The 24,040-nt window shown below is 49.7% G+C and overlaps 2 protein-coding genes across 4 annotated transcripts; both read right to left on the bottom strand.

The window, feature by feature from the left end:
- Positions 1-1,907: 1,907 nt before the first annotated feature.
- On the bottom strand, positions 1,908-5,114 carry LOC117148705 (AF4/FMR2 family member 4-like). The gene is made up of 2 exons (XM_033316250.1): positions 4,028-5,114; positions 1,908-3,960 (listed from the first exon to the last, which is right to left on the bottom strand). The coding sequence occupies exons 1-2, from the start codon at positions 5,028-5,030 to the stop codon at positions 3,206-3,208; spliced, it is 1,758 nt and encodes a 585-aa protein (XP_033172141.1). The 5' UTR covers positions 5,031-5,114; the 3' UTR covers positions 1,908-3,205.
- On the bottom strand, positions 5,015-17,494 carry LOC117148704 (hormone receptor 4). 3 transcript variants are annotated; one of them, XM_033316246.1, is made up of 7 exons: positions 14,746-15,147; positions 13,302-14,545; positions 7,168-9,988; positions 6,857-7,005; positions 5,415-6,788; positions 5,221-5,342; positions 5,015-5,114 (listed from the first exon to the last, which is right to left on the bottom strand). In XM_033316246.1, the coding sequence occupies exons 2-7, from the start codon at positions 14,269-14,271 to the stop codon at positions 5,034-5,036; spliced, it is 5,517 nt and encodes a 1,838-aa protein (XP_033172137.1). In that variant the 5' UTR covers positions 14,272-14,545; positions 14,746-15,147; the 3' UTR covers positions 5,015-5,033. The 3 variants fall into 3 exon arrangements, with proteins under 3 accessions (XP_033172137.1, XP_033172139.1, XP_033172138.1); XM_033316248.1 differs by lacking the exons at positions 13,302-14,545; positions 14,746-15,147 and adding an exon at positions 17,470-17,494; XM_033316247.1 differs by lacking the exon at positions 14,746-15,147 and having other exon boundaries at positions 5,221-5,339; positions 13,302-14,271.
- Positions 17,495-24,040: the final 6,546 nt, after the last annotated feature.

The raw sequence follows: 24,040 nt of genomic DNA, 5'->3' as shown, positions 1-24,040 counted from the left end.
TATCAATCCATCGTGTAACATTCATATCAAATCCAAAACGAAACAAAAACCATATTGTATACTTATATAAAAGGTAAAAGTCGCTGGCGACCGCTATGTAGAATTAGAAATGCACAAAAAAAAAACAGTATTTCTATAATTTTCCACGGCGATTTGTTATGTGTTTCGGTTTTCTTTGGATTTGGTTTCACAATTTTCTATTCTGGGGTATACACAAATTCAAAGAGTATAACAATGGCCTCAGAAGCGAGATCTTTCCCTAGAGCTTACTCTGTATTTTTCTTCTTTTTTTTTTGCTTTTATCATATGGAAGGATCTACTTCGTTTTTAATTATTGAATCTTTAAATCAATACACATATACACCTAGTATACATATATGGGTTTAATTAGATTTCTTCCCTAGCTCATTTACTTATTTTTTTCATTGTTTTCTTTTTGTTTCATTGCATCAGTCCCATAATTTGAGTTCTAGGCTTGGGTTGTTCTCAAGATCAAGATCCAGATTAAGCACCATAAGAAGTTCATATTGCATCCACGCTTTACACTATAGGGAAATGGTGGACATGGGTTCCTTCCCGGGATGCAAATGGATCTAGGCAAGCGGATGGGGTTGGATGCGGGTGTGGTTGAGTGGCTGAGAGGGTCATGTGGTGAAGTTGAGCATTTAAGTATTCATTGTGTTCTTTTTTTTTTGGTAAAACAGTGTATCTACGAAAAGTCGCAGCTGGGTAGGCAGGTGACTGCAGTTGGTGAGTCCGGGAGTGTATGTCGTTAAAATTAGCTAACTAATGTTATATCTCGAGATGCCAGATGGTACGGTTGGGGTCTTCAGACCCCACAAAGTCCCACTGCTTATACTCATGTATTTACAAAGACACTTCTTCTTCTTCAGCGGGAGCAATTGGCCATCTGACCCTAGCCCTGATAATCAAATGGGCGGGGTGGGGAACTGGCAGTTTTTGGGGATGGGTTGGGTAAGGAGGGGAAGGAATGGGTAGGGAAGGGAACGGAGGGGAAGGGTTCTTTGATTGATTTTAATCTCGATTACAGTTACGTTTAAGGTCTAACACTTATTCGATAACACGCTGTGCAAAAATATTTTATTTTGACTCTTTTCCTCCAGATGCTGTTTATCCTGCAATTACTCTACAAAAAATGTTAATCCTTTTAGCCGTCCGTCCGTTGCCGCTTTTTCCATATTCATATGATTATTATGTCGTCGCTTATGTAAATCCACATATATACGTACTCTAAATATCCTTGCTATTTGGTATTTCGTATTGGTTTTTGCATCGTTTTCTCGTAAAAAAACTCTACGGAAAAAAAATCGAAAATAACGCTTTGAAGGCAATTTGATGTCAGACTCTTGCATATTTTCTCATCTTCTGTTCCTCGGTTTTATTCGAAAAACATTGTTTTCGTGTTTTTTTTCTTAATTTCTCTATTTCTGTTTCTTCTCTCAGCTCTAGGATTCGTTATTTATTTGACAGAGCTTCAATCGGGAGGATTTGTGTTTCAGGACTGGGCATCAAGGATTTTTTATCGGGTTTTCCTATTCACAAGAGATTCTTCCAATTTCCTTTCAAGCCGATTTTGCCATTTCCGGTGCATACACTTCGAGTCTCTAAATGCAGGTGGCGCCACTGAGGAATTTTCAAGTAGAAAATCGAGAGCGCGTAAAATGTGTGTAGAAATATAGTTAAGGGCGAGTTTTGCTATTATGGGCATTATTTAAGGAATTCCCTTACCTACAAATTCGCTAACAATTCAAAGATTTTGACTCGAAAACAAAACGTTAATTTTGATAAAGAAAACTTGTAAAATGGAGGGACTCCTATCTGTTTTATATACAAACCAATTGAAACTCAAAATTTGTTGGGGTTTGAGTGTAAATTAAAAACATAAAGCATATTCAAGAATTACATTTATTCAAAAATGTTGTTAAAAAAAATGTGTACAGACAGCAAAAAAATCAACAAAATTAATACATTTACAAAATAAAACGTAGTACGACGATATCGATAACAATCCGGGCATCAATACCGCCATGGGGCGTTTGGGGTTGCGAAGACAACACGATTACGATATACAATTGCGCAATCGAGCTTACAAAAGAAAAGTCCTTTCGTTTCTTTCTTTCTTTCTTATCTTCCTTATCTTTGTTTTTTCTCATTTTCTCATCCTCTTTTTTGTATGTACTATGCGTAATTTATGTGTAGTATGTGATTATGCGTTCTTAACTTAGGTATAGTGTGTGTGGGTTGGGAGTTTTGGGTTCGATAACTAACAGGATCTAACAGTATAATTCTGCAAGAGTTGCGAGCGAAGTTGTCATAATGGTTGATGTGTGATTCCGATCTGGCAGTCCAGCTTCCGTTTCCGGTTCCGCTTTGTCTCCACTTCCGTTACCGATTTTCGTTACCGCTCACCCCACCACCCCGTCTCGTCAACAAATTGCTCTACTTCCCTGCCCCAAAACGGATGTACTCTAAACTAGCTACTTGGCTCAAGCTCTACTATTTATACTTTATGTGGTTGAATCTCCCGCCCTGCTTCGCTCTTCCTTCCTCTCTCGTTACTTTATATAGATTTTAGTTTAAAAAAAAATAGATAACTGACATATGCACGCATCCTTAATGCTTGCTATAGCTGTGTGTGGCATTGTGTCTACGTAAACTTTACTTAGTCATTACATACTCGTTACATACTCGCTACGTACTCATAATCCTACTCAATTAACACTTCGAATTGCTGTTGCTCGACCTCCTTAACTTTCATCTCCGTTCAGCAAAAACACAAAAAAAAAATTACATGATTAAAATGTTTCAACTTCGCATATGCGTATACCCTTCCTTAGTAACGGCATTGTGTGTGTGTGTGTATGAGTGTGTGTGTATGGATTGTTTGGGGGTGAGGATCAAATATGGGTGAGAGTGTGTGTATGTGTGTGGGATATAGTACAGGGATCCAACAATTAGACAAACTAAAATACACGATAGATCAATTAGGCTCTACATTATGCATGTAGCAATAGTAATAGTAAAAATAGTAATAATCGATAATCCATAACTAATGAATAGTTAATAGGTAATGATATCCAGACATACTCATAATCGTAATCATAATCGTAATCGTAAATCGTAAGTGGTAATCATAGTGGTAATCATAATAAAACATGCTCTATGTGTACGATTCTAAAATAATTCAGTCATCAGGTAACATTGTTTTGAACACAACTACAGTAACAGAAGCTGAGGTGGCTGTGGGCGTGCGCGGGGGCGGGGGCGGTTGCGGGGCCGGTCGCTGGCGCGTGCCCGTGACAGTGGGCGTGGCTGTGGGCGTGGCCGTGGCCATGGCAGAGGCGGAGGCGAAGGCAGAGGCTCTGGCAGTGGCGGCGTTTATATTATTGTTATTCATATAGTTATTTTTGCTGTTGAAGTTGATGTTGCTGTTTCGTGTTGTTGTTGTTGTTGCTGTTGGTGCTGTTGTGGTGGCTGTTGTAATTGTGGTTTTTCTGTTGATTCTCGTATTAAATTGTTGCTTTTGTTGTGGCAGTGATAGTTGCTGTTGTTGTGGTGCTAATGTTGCTCGTGATTGTGATTGTGTCGTCGTCGTCGTCATCATCACTCCTATTGCTGGCGTCGTCGACACGGCAGTCCATTGTTGCTGCTGCTGCATTGCTGCTGCTGCACGTGTTGCTAATGAAATCGTCGATGATGATGATGAAGATGTGGCTGTGGCTGATAATGATAATGATACTGCTGCTCCTGCTGCTGCTCCTGTTGTTGTGGGAGCGTCTTGTGGGAGCATGGCTAACAGCGGCAGCAACTCATCGTCGGTCTGGGTCTGCATGTTGACCGTGTTGCTGCCGGCAGTGTTGGTGCCCCTGCTGGCCCCTGTTCCTGCTGTCGCCTGCAATCGGCCGCAACAGTTGCCGTTGAGCAGGCGTGCTGTCCTGACTGGCAGCGTTAAGGGGGGTACACAAACGTTATCGCAAACACAAGGCTCACAATTCTTTCTGCTTACCATTCACCACTTGACCCTGACTCAGGCCCAGTTGGCGATTGCGTCCAACTGATGCTGTTGCCGTTGCTGCGGCCATGCCCACTCCTGCTCCTGCTCCTGCTTCTGCTTCCGTTCCCAATCCTTTGGTGGCAGTGTTGGCAGTGTGGTTGCTGCCAAAGTTGATTATCCTTCTGGGCAGTTTCGTTAGCTGTTGCTGTTGCTGTTGCATCGCCAGCAATTGCTGCTGCTGCTGCTGTTGCTGCTGCTGCTCCTGCTGCTGCTGACGTGCTGTGGCTATCTCACTTAGACTGGCTAAGGTCACCGCTGTTTTCAGCACATGCGCAGGCGTAGGCGATGTTGTTGCTGCCGTCGTCGGCGTCGATGTGCCCGCCGCTGCTGCTAATGTAGCTGATGTCGCTGGTGGCATGGAACGCTGTGACATTAAGGCCGTGTGTAGTATTGATGTATATTGTTGCTGCTGATGCTGTTGTGGTTGCTGCTGTTGTTGTTGTTGTTGTTGATGCTCAAGTCTTTTGCTCTCTTCTAAACTGTTGCTGCTGCCTGTCCTGCCGCTGGCCATAGTTCCTGTTGCTCCTGTGGCAGCGTTGCTATTGCTGCTGCTGTTGCTGCTTTGGGAGTAATCCCTGGCAGTGTCGCAGCTGGCCGAGGATCGGGCTATTTGCTCGGCTGCCGCCGTCAAGGTAGCCAACGTGGCCGCCGCTCCGCTCAGCAGTGAAGTCTTCAAAATGGACGTGGATGCGGCTGAGGGTCGGAACTGCTTTTCCTGCTCTTGCTCCGGTTCCTGCTCTTGCTCTTGCTCTTGCTCCGACTCCTCTTCCTCCGGATCTCGCTGGGTACCGATCTCGATCTTGATCTTGGGCAGGTTGCGCAGCAACTGGTGCTGCTGCTGCCTGCTTCGACGCCGCTCCTGTTGCTGCTGCTGCTGCCGCTCCGGGATGGGATCAGGACCAGGTGGTGGCGCCGACTGATGGTTGGCGGTGGGCAGCAGTCCGTGCTCAAGCATCTGCTACCTTATGCTCGCCGAGTTGAGCACGAAGGGCACATAGAACATCTTGCTCTCGAGCAGCAGGCTGGCCGCAGCCTGGATCTGCAAGGGGATAGGGGAGAGCGATGAATCACAGGACAGATGGTGATGGCTTCGTCGGAAATGGGAATCGCCAAAGAGTACATGTACATAGTTAGTGGCCACTTACCTCTGGTATGTGGGAGAGCAGTTCACTGAGCCTCGCCTGCGGATTCTGCGGCGAGGAGTTTTGCAGGTAGGAGCGCAGCACCTGGACGTACCGCTCCTGGATGCTCTCCAGTTCCACTTCTGCTGGATTTACAAAACGAACGAAAAGGTAACATGAGCACTGTATGAATGGGTTTTGCAAATCGAACCACGTACCTTTGTTCAGCAGTATGTAAACCTTTAAGCAGACGTACTCCTCCATCTTGAGCTTGATTCGCCGAAACATGATGGTTATTTGGGTCATCTTGTCCACCATGTGCCCGACGTCCAGCTTCAGCTGCTCCATCGCTATCGGCTGGCCCATTAGCGTGGTCAAGCAGGTTTGCAGGGTGCTCAGGTGCGAGTTCACCTCGCTGACAAACTCCGGGTCGTCCTTGTGCAGTGGCTGGGCGGGCGAGGGTATCGGTGTGCTCAACGGCGTGCCAGTGGGCGTGCTCAGTGGCGTTGACGCCGGCGAACCATGCCTGCTGCCTCCTCCCTCGCCGCGCCGCTTGCCATGCAACGCCTGGTAGGCGGCCGTGGTCAGGATAAGGATCTCGTGCCACTTGTCCGTCAGTAGTTTAGTGTGTATCTCCACCGGGATCTCCAGGTAGAAGGGCAACTTCTTTGTCCACGACACCAGTTTGTGGACTATGGAATCGCCGATGTTGCACAGTTTCTCGCTAATCTCCGACTTGTCCTCCAGGAACTCGCTGAAGTGCGGCAGTGTGGCTATGTCCTCCATCGCGTCGCAGTCGATCAGTGTCTGGATCATGCCTAAGGCGTGCTCGTACGAGATCTGTCGGTCCTTGGACGAACTGACCGCCGAGTCGAGACGGTGGCGCAGATGTACAATCTCGCTGGGATTGGTTAGGGCCGTCTTCAGTATCGTTCCGTTCACCAGGTGCGGCGGCAGTTGAGCTCCTCCCCCAGCTCCTCCGCCACCTCCACCTGGTTGCTGGTGGTGGTTTTGGTGCTGTCCCTGCTGCTGCTGCTGGTGCGGCGAGCTAAGCGAGAGATGCGGCGAGGCCTGCTGTTGCTGCTGCTGCTGCTGTTGTTGTTGCTGGGCCGGACTGTGCATGGGGGGTGCTTGCAGCAACTCCGGCTTCAAAGCGGGGCCGAGGAACATGGGCTTCATGTCCACCACGCCGCCCATCAGCTTGGCCTGCTGCTGCTGCTGTTGTTGCTGCTGTTGCTGTTGGTGCTGCGCAGCTGCTGCCACTGCGGCGGCAAGTTGCTGCTGCTGCGGCGACAGCAAGTGGTGCGGCGACAGCTGTGGGTGGTGTTGCTGCTGCGCGTGGTGCGACTGGTGGCCCTGGTGGTGGTGATGGTGGAGCGGCGAGTGCAACTGCTGCTGCTGATGTTGCTGGTGCTGTTGATGCTGCTGCTGTTGCTGGTGCTGCTGCTGCGCCGCCGCCTGCTGCTGCTGCTGCTGGGCGGCCTGCTGTTGCTGCTTCTGATTGGTCTTCTTGTGCTTCTTGTACTTCACCTTGTACAAATTGTAGACGGCGCCACTGTTGCGACCGCCCGGCATGCGATCCTCGCGAACGGCTGAAAGGAAATGGAGCGGTTTCCTGGTTAGGCATCCGTGGGGTCCTGCCAGGGGACTAACTACTCACCTTGCAGCACCATGCCCTGCTCGATGCACTTCTTAAATCGACAATACTGACAACGGTTGCGCTGTGCTTTGGTTATCTCGCAGGTGCCGTCCGCCACGCAGGTGTAGACTCGTCGGTTCTGCACCGTCCGCTTGAAGAAGCCCTTGCACCTGGCGGAAGAATTTCAAGATTATTAGCCATGCGAGGCAAACTGGCAGCATGTGCTCCAAGTATCAATAGGTTGGCGGAGCTTAGGCTTATCTTGCTTACCACGTCCAAATTTAGAAATGCTTAGAAGTGGAAAGCTGACCTAATGCCTAGCGGGTACTTACCCCTCGCAGGTGATGATGCCGTAGTGCAGGCCGGTGGCCTTGTCCTCGCAGATCATGCACACGAGCGGCTGTTCGTCCTCGTCGGTCGGCTCGTGCGGCGCCTCCAGGTTGCGTCCGCCCATGCCGCCGCCTACACCACCAAGACCCGTGGAGTTGCTGCTGCCCCACTGCTGCTGCTGGGCACTAAGATTCAGAGCCTGCAGCTGGCCGGGCGGCAATTGCGAGTAGTCGCCCGCCCACAGCCGCTCCATGTTAAGGGCGTGCGGTGTGCGGAAGGGGTGTGGCCGTGATCTCATGTCCTGGATGCGTGTCTGTCCCAGGGAGAGCAGCAGTTGGGCGGCCTCCTCGTTGTTCTGCGGCGCCACCGAGGAGGGCGTGAGTGGTCCGACCACTCCGCTGCCAGATACCGAACCACCGCCGGACGAAGAGGAGGGCGTCAGTGACCCCGCCGATGGCGAGGAGAGGCAGTGCTGCTGCTGGCCCATAGACTGTTGCTGCTGCTGTTGCTGTTGCTGCTGCGACTGCTGTTGTTGCTGCTGCTGTTGCTGTTGCGGCTGGTGGTGGGGCGACTGCTGTTGCTGCTGCGGGTGCTGGCCGTGGGACTGGCCCGCCGAGGGCGGCGGAGGCTCGTAGCCCCAGACCATGGTGCGCACACCGCAGCTCTCGCCCATTATGACGGTGGGCGTGCCACGGGGTGGCGTCTGGGAGGGTGTCTGCGGCGACAGCTGCGAGGATGACGACGAGGAGGATGGATGTGGCGAGGGGCACTGCACGGAGCCACTTCCGTTTCCGCCACCGACGCCCACAGGCCGTAGGTTGCCCAGCGGTCCTCCAATCACCTCCGGCTTCACGCCATTGATTCTGGCATTGCTGAAGCATACCATTCGCTGCGCGGCCACTGCTGCTGCGGCGGCGGCCGCTGCCCCACCAGCGGACTGCATCAGATGCGGTAGCCCGGCGGCCACCTGCTGGTGAACTTCGCTCTTTACCCGAAACAGAATGGCCGCATCCCGATTGCTGTTCCTCAGCGCCAGGGAAGCCGGATGCATCAGGGCCAGTGCCTGGGGTTGCTGCTGGTGGTGCTGCTGCTGTTGCTGTTGCTGATGCAGATGCTGCTGCTGCTGTTGTTGTTGCTGCTGCTGCTGCTGTTGGTGGTGCTGCAGGAGCGGCGACTGTTGCTGGTGATGCGGCGACAAGTGCCGCTGACCAACATTCGGTTCCTTTTTCACCCGCACCAGGGAGTGGGGCGAGTGTTGCTGCTGCTGTTGCTGCTGGGGATGCGACGCCTGCTGCTGCTGCTGCTGGCCAAGTAGGTGATGCAGGTGGATCGCCTGCTGCTGGGTGAGATGTTGCATGGACTGGCTGAGCAGGTGCTCTGTGGGCGGGCTGCTCTTGCGCAGCGTCAGCGGCTGTGTGAGTTGCTGGTGAAGATGGTGCGTCTGCACAATGTTGGGTCCCAGGCTGCCGTGGGACAGCTGAGTGGGTGGACTGGCGGAGACCCGGCTTAGGTGCTGCTGCGAGGAGCTGATGGACTGTTCCCGTTCCCGATCCCGGTCCCGCTCGCGTTCCCTTTCGCGCTCCCTCTCTCGATCGCGTTCCCGTTCCCTTTCTCTTTGTGTGCTGGATGTAGAGGAGGGTGAAGACGGCGGCGGTGGCTCCGATTTGATGCGCGATGGCGTCACTAGAACCGTCACATGCCCTGCCGCTGCTGCTGCTGCTGCAGCCGCCACTGCTTTGGTCTCTTGCTCCCGCTGCTGATGGAACGCCAGCATCTTGCTGGATACGTTGAGCAAGCGCTCCTCCTTAACGGATCGTATCACACTCATACCGGCCTCGCTCAGCTTGGCGCTGCTTCCTGTGGAAATCCCCGTGCCCGCCGAGGCGGAGGACAGCACCCCATTCGTGGGCGTGAGCGTTGGACGACCCGTGGTCGTTGTAGTAGAGGGCTTCTCTTCCAGCGAATCGGGAGAGGCTCGACTGCTCCCGCCGCTGCCATTGCCATTGTTTTGGTGTTCATTGATGGCCACTCCAGCTGTTGATCCGCCGCTCGTGGTTCCGCCTCCCGTTGCTCCACTTCCGGCGCCAGCTGGTCCGCCCCCCTCGGGCGTGGCTGGACTGGATCTCGTCGGCTCTGCGGGCGGCGGTGACATCACCGTTGAGGCGGCGGCCGCCGAAATCGCACTGCTCGACGAGTGTATCTCCGTGTGCTCCTGCTTGATGCTACCACATTTGCCCCCACTTCCGTTTCCGTTTCCACTGCTGCTGCTGCTGGCGGGGCAGGTGGCCGTGGAGGAGGCTCCAGCTGTCGGCGAGGCGGAGGAGGTGCTGGAGTTCGTGGAGGATGACGAAGAGGAGGAGGACGAGAGCGAGGAGGTCGAGGATGTGGCTGCCGCTGCCGTCGTGGACGACGTGGAGACGCATGGTCCTGCTCCCGACGCTGTTACTGCTGTCCCAGCTCCTCCCGCGCCCGCGCCACCCGTCTCGGCCACCGCGGCCACGACCGCTGCCAGCGAAACGGTGACCGCCGAAGATGCCGCCGTGAGGGGCAGGGGCAGCGACATGGGCAGTGGCAGGGCCATCGGCAGGGGCAGGGCCAGCGGCAGGGGCAGGGATGCCCCCAGCGACGCCCCCGCCGAGCCGCTGTCGCAGAGCTTCGGCGACATGGGCGCCAGCAGGTCCGGCGACGAGGTGGACGTGTCCGCTATGGACTCGCCGTCACTACTGCATCGCGAATCGATTTTGCGCCGTTTGAGTTTGAGGTCTTGAAAAAGGCTCATTTTATCGAGCTCGCTGTACGGGCCACGGCTCAGTGTCATAATTCCTGGGGGATGAAAAGGGAAGGGAGAAGATACGAAGGTTCTGGTTTAGTTGTTGGCCAATACGTAGTGGATCGTCTGCGGGCTAATCGTAACTTAGATGTATCTTACACGTGTATCCCACGGACTACAAGACTACAAGATTTCATTTCATTTCATATATGCATCTTAATATATAATATACATTCTGAAAGTAGTAGTTACCCCCCTGCCAATGGCCATCAATATCTTTTCTTGTGATATGTGTAAATACAATTTCTAGAACAACGGCTTATGTTTGGGAAATTTACAAATACCGCATGGGTGCTTGGCACGCATAAATAAGTTCGCATAAATTGGTTGCGGAAGTTTCTTTTCTTTCCGAATTTTGTTTTTGGATTGATTCGCTGATGGAACACAAACAAATAAGCAATCATTTGCATTCGCTTCCCCAAGCGAATAACTGGTTAACGCGGCCGAAACGTCGAAGATCTGGCCGAAAAGATATGATATGAGGAATTCGGTTAATTACGAGCTTGATCGATCAGCACTCTCGGATATGATGAGCGTCATGATATGTGTGTCTGCTCTTTCTGCGAAATGGGTCAAAGCGTTTTCTTTACCTTTTGCCACTTAATCGGCCGAGTATTGTTATAGTCCCCTCTAGCTCCCCTCTTCCTAAGCATGATTTTGGATCAACAGGTTTCATATGAGAACGCAGTAAATCCATACATATGTGCATGTTGCTTTGGGGGTTGGTGGGGTTTTTGTTAGAACAGTTTGGTACGATCTTATCGAAAGAATTACATTATAAAATGTCCCTAACAGTCGGTTCAGTGCTTTCTAACCAACATTTGTATATGGCTCAAATCCTTTACAAATCTAGCGTTAAAAAGTATGCTACAAATTTATTCACTGCAAACGCCTCACACTGAAATCCTGAATCCATTATTACTGTAAAATTCAAAATTTTCTCTCAAATCCGATTCGGTAAACAGTTTTAAGCTTGTTTTTTCCCAGGCGAAAAACGTCACCAAAAATTAGCGAGGGAGAAGAAAATATATTTTTTTTTAATTTTTTTGCAATTTTGACGATGGTAAAAAAATGAAAATTAAAAAAAAAAAATTATTTTTATTGACCTTTCTTAAATTACAGTTTTTTCGAGCTGACAAGCGCGATTCTAAAAATTCAAAACATTTTGGAATTAATCTTCAATTAGTGAAGCTATGAGCATTCGAGTGCGATAAATGTACATATGTACATATGTATGTATGTACATTTCAATTGCATACAACGTACGCTGATATTACTACGATTAAATGGAATTTTTGTAAGCCAATAGGCACGAGTGCAAATTAATAAGCTTTATGCGAATTGAGTGAGCCAATAGCCGAGTTGTGGCTTTGGTAAAAGGATTTACCACGATGCACCTGTGTAGCTCAACTTTCGATATCTCCTTCGCTCTCGCCCCTACCGCTCCCTCTCGCTAGCTCCGTCTCTGTCTGGCCGATTCGGTCAGCAACGGCGCTTCCATCTCCCTTTCCGATTCCCGTACCCACAGTCCGCCCCGATCATTCTCACTCCCACTCGCACTCCCGTTCGAACTCCCCCTTTCACTATCTATCCAATGGCGATCTCTTTACGCACTCACACACCAACGCTCGGGCGCACACGCACACGCACACGCACACACGCACACGAGAGATAAACTATGTAGCTTCGGGCGGCAAAAGTTCTCTCGTCGGGCAGTCGGCAGGGCAGTCGGCCGCACCGACGACAATGTCGTTTGTGTGTGTATTTTTAAAATTTGACCTATTTTCATTATCAAGCGCAAGATTATTCTAAACAATAAAACCATGCGTGCCTCTCTGGTTCTATATCTTTTCGCCCCTCTGCGTGTGTGTGTGTGTGTGCGCGTCTGTATGCTAGTGTGTGCGTGCGTGTGTATGTAAGCGCGTGGAGTTGACTTCTACACGCAACTGTATACATACTTCAGATACGTCCAGACACATTGAGGTGTATGTGGGTACCTGTTTCCCAGATCAGCGGCAGACGAAACTGCATTCAAGCGAACCGAACTCACTGGAAACTATAGATATAGATAGCCCTCCTAAGTCTAATCTTAACTCCGTTCTAAACGAATAAGTTGATAATGATTATTAAATCATGATTAACCAGCCAGCCGAACACAATTCACAACTAATGTCGGATAAACTTTTCCACAATTGTGTCACTTGCATGGATGGTAAAAGATGCACTGCTTATCTAGAGCACTAAACTTGAAGAATCTTGAGGTTTCGAAAAAGTCATAGCAACTGTTTTAAAATTATAATAATATAGCACGAGTATATAAGCAAATATTGAATCAGGGAGCAGATTGATAGCCCCGTCTAAGTTGTGTGATTAGTATCTAGTTGGGGGTCATTAGACAATCGCAGTGCTTCGAGAAGGGGGAGAGGCAGTGGTGGTCGAAAGGAGAATTTGGGTTCCTGGAACTGCAACTCCAACTTCAACTTTCGAACTGCAGGTGGGTCGTTCAGTGTGTGTGTGTGTGTGCGGGGGCGGCTTCTTCTAAGTTTTTAATGTGTCTTATGTGTTAGTGTTTTTGATTTGGGTTTGGGATATAGTCACAAATTTACCTATGGATGTCATAATTTCGTTTTTTCTTGTCTTTGCCGATTGTTCAAATTTGGATAAAAACAAAAAATTCTCTTGCTTGCCGATCGTTGTTGCTGTGGTTTTTGTTGTTGGGGGTTTTCTTTTCTTGCCGATGTAACTTTTCAGTTTGCATTTGCTTTTGCTTTTGTGTGTGTTTTTTGAGTTTGCTTGTGGGGTTCTTGATTTTTCATTGAATTTGGATTTTGTACTTGTGTTTGCTTGGATTTTTGGTATTATTGTGACTCGTTCGGGAAGCATCTAGACTGCGTCCGTCCCTGCCCGCTGCCCCTTGAGCTGCAGAGCAGAGTGGCAGTGGCAGTACGCATTCCAGTGGGTGGTTTTTGGTTTTTGGCTTTCGGTTTTTGGTGGGTGGTGGTTGGTGGTTGGGTGGTTCTGGGTGGGTTCTGTTCTTGTTTGTTTTCTTGGCCAATTGTTGGTTGCTCCAGTTTAGTGCACTTCTCTTTGCTTTTGGAGGGGGTGGGGTTGGTTTTCGATGACTGCAATTCTTGTTGGTAAGAGGGGAGAGAGCGTAAGTAATGTGTGTGTGTGTGGGAAGGGGGGGGTTGGGTGGGTAAGCCAGGGGGTGGCTGGGCGGTGGCTCGTGGGTGGGTGGTGTCTTACGCATTTATGATTAGGCATGATTTACGGGGTTTAGAGTATATAGATGGATGCAATACTAACGGCAAATGGGCGGCATACGAGACTTTTTCTTATAATAGTTATTGTAGTTGTTGTAATGGTTATTATTATTATTATTGTTGTTGTTATTGGCATTGTTGTTGCTGTTCGTATTGGTATTGCTGCTTGTATTATTGTTGTTGTTGCTGATGGTATTATTGTTATTGTTGCAGTTGCTGTTGTTGTTGTGCGAGTTGCACTTGTTGCACTTGCTGGGGCTGCACGTGGCTGCAGTCGCAGTTGCTCCTCCAGCCTCTGCAGCTCCTGCCTCTTGATTGTCCTGGCTATCCTGCGCTGTGGGCTCGTCCTTGACATGCGAGTTGGGGTCCGCGGAGGACGAGGATGCAACGTCGCCGCTCGCCTCGCTCTTATCGCCGCCATGGTGATGATGGTAGTGATGGTGGTGGTGGTGGTAGATGTGGTGATGGCGATCGTTGTTGGCAAATGGTTCTTGTTCATTGCTATTTCCGCTTTGCAAACCGGAATCGCAGACGTCGTTGCTGGCCGCATTGTTGTTATTGTTGCTATTGTTGTTGTTGGTGTTGTTTGTGTTGTTGGTGTTGTTGCGATTATTGATGTTGATGCTGCTGCCATTGTTGGCGTGCGGCATCTGCAGGCTGCCGTTGCTGTTGCACTTCTTGAGCAGAGTCTTGTTCAACGGCGTCTTGATAATGGTCAGCTTGTTGGCCACGTCCTTGACTGGCTCGGGCTCATCCTGCTGATCCGGCTGCTCCGGCTGGTCCGTCCGATCATCCGGCTGCTCGCGGCGACATCCGTGGTTGCCATTGAGCCGCTGCTCCTCGTGGCCGCCGTTCTGCTGTACGGCGGGATAGCTGTCCGCTGCAGAAGCCTCCGTGGCCGAGGCCGTGGCCAGCGCTGCCGTAGTTGTTGCTGCCTCTAGCTCGGCAGCTGCCGCAACAACACTGCTGGCCTTGGATCCAGGCTCCAGGATCAGCGGCTGCTGGGCATTCATCTGGGCAGCTCTTCTAGGTGGGCAGGTAGAGACGGACAAGCGAACGATGCTGGGCCATTTTGGCTGGGCAAACACCGAGTTTCAAACACATTTCAAAAGACACTTTCGATCACAACAACCATTTGTTAGTCAACTTCTTCTTCTACAGCATGATGCGAAGTCACTCGGTTCGATTAGAAGGAGAAGAAGTCTGCGTCCATTGCCAAAACTTAAATCACTCGAAAAAAATATGTAAACATAATGAATCGATTGATGTGCAGCTCCGTTTTTGATCCTCGAAATGAGATTGAGATTGGAACTGAGATTGGAACTGAGATTGAAACTGAGACTGAGATATGAGGCTGTGTGGGTGGGTGGCGAATGAGCGTGTTCGTGTGTGTGTGTGTGTGTTTATGCGTGTGTGGGTGGGTGGTTCTGGCTGTCAGGGGTCTTCTAGGGACTTGTAGGTCTTGGGTCAAAACTAAGGGCACATACCACTGTTGGCTTTAGATTCTTGCCTATACTTTACATATAATGTTGTGTTTTCTTTAGTACCACTAAAAACATTGACAAACTTGAAAAAAAAGGATTTGGCGCGTGCTGAACCGCTGGCTGTCAACCGTTAGCCGTGAGCCGTTAACCGTTTCGCCCGATATCGCCGCACTTTAGCCACTGGCCACTGAAACTCAGAAAAACTAAACTAAAGTTCGAGCCAAGTTCCGCGTCTCAGCGACGGCTGCTGCCGTGTTATTTGTTATTTGTATTTGTAGTTTCGTTTTGTTTTTTATTTTTTTGTTTCTTATGTTTTATTTGTTGTTTCTGTTTCTGTTTCTGTTTAGGTTTCGGTTTCTGTTTGCTGGAGATGTTGCTCCGCGGCCAACGTGCGTGCATGCGAACGAAATAAAGTGAAATGAAAGGAGTAAGCGAGCGAAAGAAAGCAGCAGCCACGAAACGCTGCTGCTGCCTCTGCCGCTGCCGGCGTCGCAGTCGGCGCAGGCGTCGACTCCCCCTCCGACCGACACCGCCCCCCCGCCCCACTGGCTCCACCGCTCGCTCGCACTCTCCTTCTCTCTCTCTTTCCCTCTCTCCGTCTATCGCGATCGAGCATTAGAAGCGTCGACGTCGGCAGCAAACGAAAATGAAAACCAATAGACAAAACGAACAAAAAACACCGAAAGCACACTCACTCTCTCACAGACACACATAGGCAAACTCACACACACACACAGGCACACGCTCACCAGGCAGCGGCGACGTCATAGTTATGCTTTGGCAGCGCCGCAGACGCCAGCAGAGGCACTAGGCTCGTTTTTTGTCCACCTCTCTCTCACTCTCCCCATTTCTATCGCACTCTGGCACTCTCCCCTTTCCACCTTTCCACCTACACACCTACACACCTACCCAGCAACACCATCCCCCCGTCGCCGGTCACACACCCCCACTAGGGTTCATTGCAATTGCAAATGCAACTGCAACTGCATTCTAGCTGCAACTAAACTTCACTCTCTCCCATTGCTTGTGTGCCCTTCTAGCGCCATCTCCCTTGCTCCCCTATCTAAGCACTGCATTCAAATTAGAATTGACTCGCAACAACAGCAGCGCAACAGCAGCACATCAGCAGCACAAGTTGCATTCGCTGCCAGTGTGTGGGTGTACGTGGAGTTGGTGTGGACGTTGACCGGCGAGCTTAGGGGCTGGCTTTCCAGGGGGTGGGGCACCCTGGAGGCAGGGGCACTGCCATTGGGGAGGAGCTTTCCTAGCTGCCCCGAAAAGCTCCAACTCTCATGCTAACTCATGCTAACCACCACCCTTCTCCTTGCCGCCTTTCGAGCGAAACTGTGCCAATGCACTTTCCACCCGCTGGATGGTGAAGGGAGGGGGAGGGGGAGGGCGAGAGGCGTTTGGGGCCCGAGTCCAGAGAGGGGTGCTCGGCAAAAGCTTTTCCTGCCGCCAGAAGAGAGCGAGCTGCCGTGCTGCAGTTGCAGCACAGATTGTTGCTTCCTGCTTTCTGAGGCTCTCTCCACATCCACCTCCACCTCCACCCCGCAAACCCTCGCAATACCACCGTGGCAATGGAGTTCTGCGATCGGCGCGGGGTGGGGCTGAAGCCGTCTGTGGAAAGGTAAAAGTTAATTCGAACTAGAGCAAACGGCAACGGCAACAGCAACCCAACAATGGACAATGACAAGCGATTGCGCAACGTCGAGAGCGAAAAGCACGGCGGCGCGCTGAGGAAAAGCAAAGCAACATGAGCAGTAATAGCGGCAGCAATGTGGATCAATTGGCGCAGAAATGCAAAAGATGACAAACGGCCCAGGATGACAGGGATTAGATAGATGGACAAAGGATTGGTGAGCCAGCGGACAAGTTCATTGCTGGGGCATCCCATCGATAAACGGACAAATGGACAATGCCCATTTCGCGGACAAACGGCGGGCAGACAGCTTAACTTCGAGCAGCAGAAGCAATGTCATGAATTTCGACATGGCCAAAAGCAATGTGGCTCATGTTTCGCATTACTTATTTATTCGCTATTCACTACTCCCCGTCCACTATTCACTCGTTACTCCGTCTGCCTTTGCATTGCACCCACACCAGCATTCAGCATTTCTCTAATGCCCTTTCCATACGTTCGTTGACCATTGTCTGAAAGCACTTTCGATTTCAACTGCTGCCAGCCGCAGCAGCAGCAGCAGCAGCAGCAACAGCAGTGGCAACAGCAACAGCAACAACGTGCAATAATTGTTTGGCGCACATTTCATTTCCTTATTGCTCACTGACATTTCGCTTCGCACTCACACAACGCAAATGGCTTACGACTTTATAATGAGCAGCCCAGCAGCAGCGGCGGCGGCCAATGTGTTAAGACCTGATTGCAATTGCCGCTGCTGCTGCCGCTGCCGCTGCTGCTGCTGCAAGTTGCAATGCCAGGAAGCCTTTGGCCAACAGCTTACGCCCCCTCTCTGCCTGCCCCGTGCGCTCTGCTGAAGTGAAAGTTTATTGTTGTTACCGCTGCGTTCTGGAGCCACGGATCGCGGGCGCAAGAGAGATGGCATGCGGAAGTGCAACTTGCAGCTGCAGAGCGACTCTCGTGCCCGTGATCGTGCAGGAGAGCGAGCGAGCGAGCTGCTCTCCATCGCCATCGCCATCGCCATCTGCAAGCCCGACTTGAGTGAGATCTGCGTGGCTTTGTGGCTAAAAAAAAAAACAAACACTCACCGGACCACAAAGCCGGGCCAGGCATAGCTGGTTGTTGTTGTTGTTGTTTGCCTGACGTCTTGGGGGCTGCTGTTGTTTGCTCGCAAACTTTTATTTCGGCCTGGTTTCGCACTCTTTCCTTTCAGTGGGCCAGTGCGGGCGCCAGTGGCTGCCACATAGTATGCAAGCACTCAAGTCTAGAACTCACTTGAAAAAAATAGATGCATATACTGTTCTGCAGGTTGCTCGAGATTTTCTTTGCGCGCCTTAAGAGCTGCGGACCACGAACCACGAACCACGAGTCACGAATCACGAATCGAACTGAAGTCGAAGCTGCTGGGCCAAAACTGAAGCCAAAACAAAGCCCGAACCGCTGCCGCGTCGCCGTCGCCGTTGGCAGCGCTGCACTTGCCCCTCTCCTCACCTTACTGTTTTTTTTTTTTTTTGGGGTTTCTACTTCATTTATTTGTTGTTCAAGTTTTCGGCTTTGACTTTTCTTTGATTATTGCATTTTTTGTCTCGTGCGGAGTCTCGTGATTAATTGGCCATTTTTTGCTGCTTTTTTTGTTTCTTGGTAGTTTAGTTTGATTTCGCTGAGCGAATATTACTCATACGCAGTGTGTGCGCTTTGGCTGCGACTGCTACTGCTGGCTGACGGATATAACGGAAATGTGCAACTGGCAGCCACCAAAACAGCCGCGTAGCGAAATTATCAAGCAGACCCACAGGCCCAGAGAGCTGAGCACTCAGCACTCAGCACTCAGCGTTGAGAAACGAGAACTGCCAGTTGAGAACCGAGAACAGAGCGAGAGCTTAAGCGAGAGACACTGCTCGAGAAACCCAACTAACATACTAATCGAAACAGAAACAGAAACCGAAACCGAAACAGCAGCAGAAATCGAAAACAAGAGCCCACGAGCTGTGCAGCAGAGCAGCAGCAGCAACATCGGCAACATACAGATTGCAATGTGGGTTTTCCTGGCTGCCTTTGAAAGCTTACAGTCACACACTCGGAAAAACATTGGAGACCATGGTGCAGCTGGCATGTGGCTTGCGAATATTCTGAGCACCCTGGAAACTGGGTATTCGATCCTGCGGTGCCGGATTCATTGTCCGCCCGTTGTGGCTGCTGGTATTTCTGGTGCGGCAGTTGTGGCCAATGTTGCAGCGGTTTTTCCTAGTGTGGCTGCTGCGGCAGCTTGCTGCTCTTGGCCACGAATGGCATCTAACACTTGTGCATCAAGTGCACATGGCTCAGAGCTTTGCTCTCCCTCTCTCTCTCTCGCTGCTCCACTGAGTGCTGCTCTCTGTGCTTCTGAATCTGAATCGCTTGCATCATGGTCCGTAGGCTCTTTAGAGCACACCCCTCTCCCCCTCCCCCTGAAATTCGCACTGCACAAATTTTGCAGTTCGCAGTTGCTTAATCAAAAACAAGAAGAAGGAAGTCGATTGACTCGACTATCTGATACCCGCTGCTTTGTCATTAACGTTAATTTATTAACGTTCATACGGACATATGTACATACAGACGATAAAGAGATCCTGATTAAGAGCTAGATATTTACGTCTCAACGAATATAGAACACCCTACTCTGCGAGCAGGAGGTGCACATATCCCACCCCCTTTCGCACCCTCGGAAAGCACACCCACTTTGCAGACGCGCCTGCACGGCATCTAGAGTCAACCAACTTTAGAAGGTCATGTGGACTTAGAGCAGCCGAATATCCTTGGCTGATATTGGAAATGCATATAGCTTATATACACACTGAGCGCTCTACTCGCTCACTCGCTCGCTCGTTTGTTTATTTGTTTGGCATTCGTGAATTGCGTGCACTTTCGTTGCTTATTAACAGGAATCGACTCTGGCCAATTGTCCAAGTCCAGGCCCAGAGTTGAGGCCAGGTGAGGCACCAGGTGAGGCAGTGCACCTTGTTAGCGTCGTCATGGATACCAGAAGCATGTCGTGTGTAACTAAGACTGGAACCGTTTGGCAGGCATATCCGGATGGCAGGGACCAAAACTGAGGCGGTAGAATGGACGAGAAGCTGCTTCGGGATGCAGACTTCCGACTTTATGGTCCAACCAATTCCTGGCTTCCTTTGCCGATTAGCAGGGCATTTCATGTGCAGCATGGGGCTTAATATAGATTGAATTGCGCCAGCAGAGGCGAGTTCGCAGATTAATTTCTGGCTTAATTACAGTCCCACTTGCTTGGCTTGCTTAGTTGGGATACGAATATTTGCAAGATCGACGTGAATGGTAAAATGCATTGTGAGACGAAGGCTTTTGACTTCCTTGTGTGTCCCCTTCGATGCATTATGCCATAAATGGCAGCTGACTGCATCTGCAAGTGTGCGCCTATATAGAGCCAGTGTTATATTCTAATTGCCAGTCATCAGGTTCAACAACTTTCACACAAAAATCCTTGAACGCCATTTGCACATAAACCCGACTGCAAGCTGAACAACAGCAAGAACAAATATTATAAAAATAATAATAACAGCAACAACAACGGAGGCGCGAAGCAAACTACGAGATTACGTATACGCCACCATTGCAACAGACGAGCGAGATGGAACGAGAGAGCGAGTGAAAGAGCGAGTGAAAGAGCAACGGAGTGAAAGAGAGGCGAGACGAGGACTTGGCCAGCTAAGTTTGTAGTTTGTAGTTTGCTTCTTTTTGTGAACTGAAAAACGAATAACGAAAAACGAACTATTGAGGGCAAAGTTAATGGCACTTTATTATTTACCTGTGCGCGTTCTTTACTTTTCTTGCCATTGTACTTTTCCCTCCTGAATATTAATTGTTTGGTTTTTCGTTTTCATATTGTTTCCTTCGAGAAATAGAATGCTAAGATGCATTTCTTATTCGCTCGTATCTGATGTTTCTGGTTGCATATGTACATACTTGTATGCGTGCATTCGCCCATCAAAACGCCGAACAAATGGCAATAGTTTGTTCGGATTCAATTGGGCAAACATATAGTGTGGCAACGAATGTCAAGTGAACACAGAGTTCATGAGAAGCCAACCCCGTGGGGCAGATAGAAAGAGAGGGCTGCACTGCCGTAGACAGAGAGGGGGCTAGCGGGCGAAGTGTGTCTGGAAAAGTGCAAAATGCTGACAATATTTTCGCTGCTGTTGTTTGTTTGCTTCTGTTTTCTCGCATAATGTTTCTGGGTCAGACCGCATATGTATATTCCACATGTATGCGAACATATATATCTCTAGTTAAACATTTGGCGTGCAGGGCAGAGAAGCGACTGTAACAAGACATCGAATTCACCTGTTGGCGGGGCCGTATGGATACGAACAGCTAGCTCGATTTCGGCCATAAATCTAAGCCATCCCAGAAACCCGGCGGTTTTGCCCAAGTCCACTTACCTTATAAAACGAAAGTCCAACGCTGCAAAAGAAATGCCTGCGTCATTCCCTCTATGAACTGCAATTAGACAGAAGACGAAAGACGATGTTATATTTTAATGCATAATTATAACAGAGCATTCTTACAGAAAAATATTATTTTTTAGAGTTTCGTAGAGCTCTCGACTCCAGCTTTAGCTCCAGCTCCTCCTAACCCTAACCCTAACCCTAACCCTAACAGAAGTGCATTCAGTTCGAAACGCACTGTCCACACACATGCTCGAGTATTTGTGGAGATACGTTCGGTAGATTGTTCTAGTTCCGAATTCCCTTTCTTCGGGGTCCGATAGTCTTGCATAATGCAGATATTCTATATAGTCTTTCGGCAAACTGGGTGAGCGTTTGTCGGTCAAGTGAAGTGTTCTATGGTCGCATATGGAACAGAGCCATATTGCGATATCCATTATCTCGGATTTCCTCAAAGGCACTGCACTGCGGTGTGGGGTGTATCAAATTGCCCCGCCCCCAGTGCCCCTTCGCGCCCACCGCCTCTCAAATTCTCATTTCGTTTTAGATTTTCTTATGCTCCTCCTTCGGTATTCATTTGCTCGTTCTTTCGTTCGCTCGTTCGTTCTTACTTTTTAGGTCAATTTTGACAGTAAGTGACAGGCGGCGCAACAAACACTGCAGTTGGCCAGGGATCAATTCGAGACGGTCGCAATTTGACAGAGCATCGATGATTTTCCACTCCCCCGCACTGGCTTTCCCGACCGCCCCATGCCCCCATGCCCCGTACCCCCTTCGCCCCTTCGCCCCTTCCCACCACACATCTGATGGGTGGCGGGCGCTGGGCCAAGAACTTGAAAACTTGTGTGGGCTGGATGAGTTCATCTGCTCCACATTCCAAATTCTTCTCCATTAAGATGGATTAAAGAATCTGGGTACATATCAAGAAAGTTGTATTTGCGAGAAACGTATTCTAACCTATTAGCTCGGCCATGGAAGTGCAAACGCGAATGCTTTGCTTGAATCTAATCCATCAATATAATTTCATTTAGATTTTAGTATGTATTAATGGGCCACAGCCGCTTGGTGATTATCTATTTTGGAAATTCATCCGATTCTTCCGAAAACCAATAATCCCAATCGTCCCCCTTATGCCACATTTTTCCGCATCGAGCCAAGACCCATCGATCTTTCGCCTGGGAGACTCTGGTAGCGTTCGTCATGCTTTTGGCCAGCTCTATTTATGTTCAGCTGGTGACCTATATCGGCTACCCCACCCCCACCCAACCACCCCCCTCGCACAACCGATCCCCTAATTGCGTACAGGTATGAGGCATTGAAAGATTTTAAGGTCTGCGCCAGTTTCTGTGCACGCTAGCCTCGCCTTCTGTTGCTCAGCACACACAGACGCATTAAACAAAAGTCCGACCGCCACCAGTCAAAACCTCCCCCCTCCCCCCTCCCCCCTCCCCCCTCCCCCACCCCCAAAGAAGAAAACGCACCGCCCGCACCGCCCAGCTTGACACCCCCACCACCCACCGCCCACAAGCCGCACTATCTTTTGTCGGGCGACACCTTCAACACATCCCTGGACGCGTATCAAGTTGAAGGTTTATTTTTGTTTACAATCGTTTTTTTCGGTTTATGTTGTTGTTGCTGCTTTTTCTAACAATAAGCGAAGCACAAAAACAACACAAACGAAAGCAGCACACGGCTGTGGTACCGCCCCCGCACCCCGCGCACCACCCCTTGATCGACGCCCGCACATCCAACAAGTAGGTCGCCAGCGTTTTGAAATAGAGGGAAAAAGTTGTTGCCACTTTTCCCGCTACGCAACCCCTCCACCCTCCCCCCCCCCCTCCCCCTACCATTCACGAAATTCGTAGTTCTTTTGGCTTTATCTTATCGGCAGTCATCGGTTTTTGAGTTCTATTCCCCCAAAGAGAAAAAAGACAGCAATGTTTAAACAAAAAATTATTTCTTCGTTTGTTGTTCAGTGTGTGTGTGTGTGTGTGTGTGTGGTGTGTGTGTTTGTTGCTTCCTCGCACCCAGCATAAAACGTCAACAGAGAGAAAGAAGAAAACGAGAAAGAAAGGCGGAGCAAGCCGAATTGTGAATTCCCTTCACCAAGCTCTCTTCGATCAGAATCTTCGGGATGTATCCTTCAAAGCTGCCACTTATGTTCGGCATCCTAATCCTGCATCCGCCAAACTTCAATCCGAAATTCAGCGAAATCCCCGCACAGATGGGTTATTGACTTGTGGTGGCTCAGTGGTGGCTCAGCGGATGTTCCCGATCGGCGGAGAGTCTGTGTTGTGCATATGCCCCACACAGCCGTGCTGTTCGGCGATAGAGGGAAATAACAAAAAAATATACTTATAGACAAATAAGTACCAACCAACACAGACACAGACAGCGTGCTCGGAATCTGGGTCAAACTTTTTGACGTGTATTTGCGTAGCTATCTCCACGCGTTCTTCGCTCCTCAGTCCGCAATCTACTGCTCGCTAATATTAACCATAATTGTACGAGAGTCTTTCTAAATCGAAGGGGCTGTACAACTTCGAAGTACGTCTGTGGCTTTTCGTTATTATCCATTATAGTTAACTACAGTTCCATTATGATCCGAAATACTTGATGATGAACACGCTGGATGTGTTCCGCCTTGGCTTGGATCAGCTGGTCATCCTTGCTGGAATCCCCTCTTGGGCTTTAGTACACGTATCTCATCAGGTTCTGACTGTCATATTATATACAATATATACCATATACCATATTATATAGACATAGTGAGATCTGCGTTCTTATTTATATCTTGAACTGCGCATAACGGAACTACTACTCGCAGCGACAACAACAAGAAGGGGACCCATAACCATATTTTATGATCGCCGATCGATAGTTTAGAGAGGAGATTTGATTTACATGGAAATGGTAGAACCTAGTATCTGCTTTCCTGCCGCAAATTCCTCCGCTTCCGATTGGTTGGAGCGAAACGTATACACTTCGATCCATTGCGACTACGAGTGTGGAAACGCTACTGCTATTTTGGTGTTTGTGGTGAGCATGTGGAAACGACGGCCAACGGAGCGTATGCGCAATGCAATGTCGCTTGCTGCTGCTCAAGGATAACTGCTGTCGCCGACGCCGTGACATATGCGCCAAGAATGCGCCATAAAAAAAGTGCAATCGACTGCCGAGAACAGCCGGCCATCGCCATCGG

The sequence above is a fragment of the Drosophila mauritiana genome, chromosome X, assembly GCF_004382145.1.
Source record: "Drosophila mauritiana strain mau12 chromosome X, ASM438214v1, whole genome shotgun sequence".
Lineage (NCBI taxonomy): Eukaryota > Metazoa > Arthropoda > Insecta > Diptera > Drosophilidae > Drosophila > Drosophila mauritiana.
The sequence above is the reverse complement of the archived record's forward strand: the minus strand, read 5'-3'. Positions and strand labels throughout refer to the sequence as shown.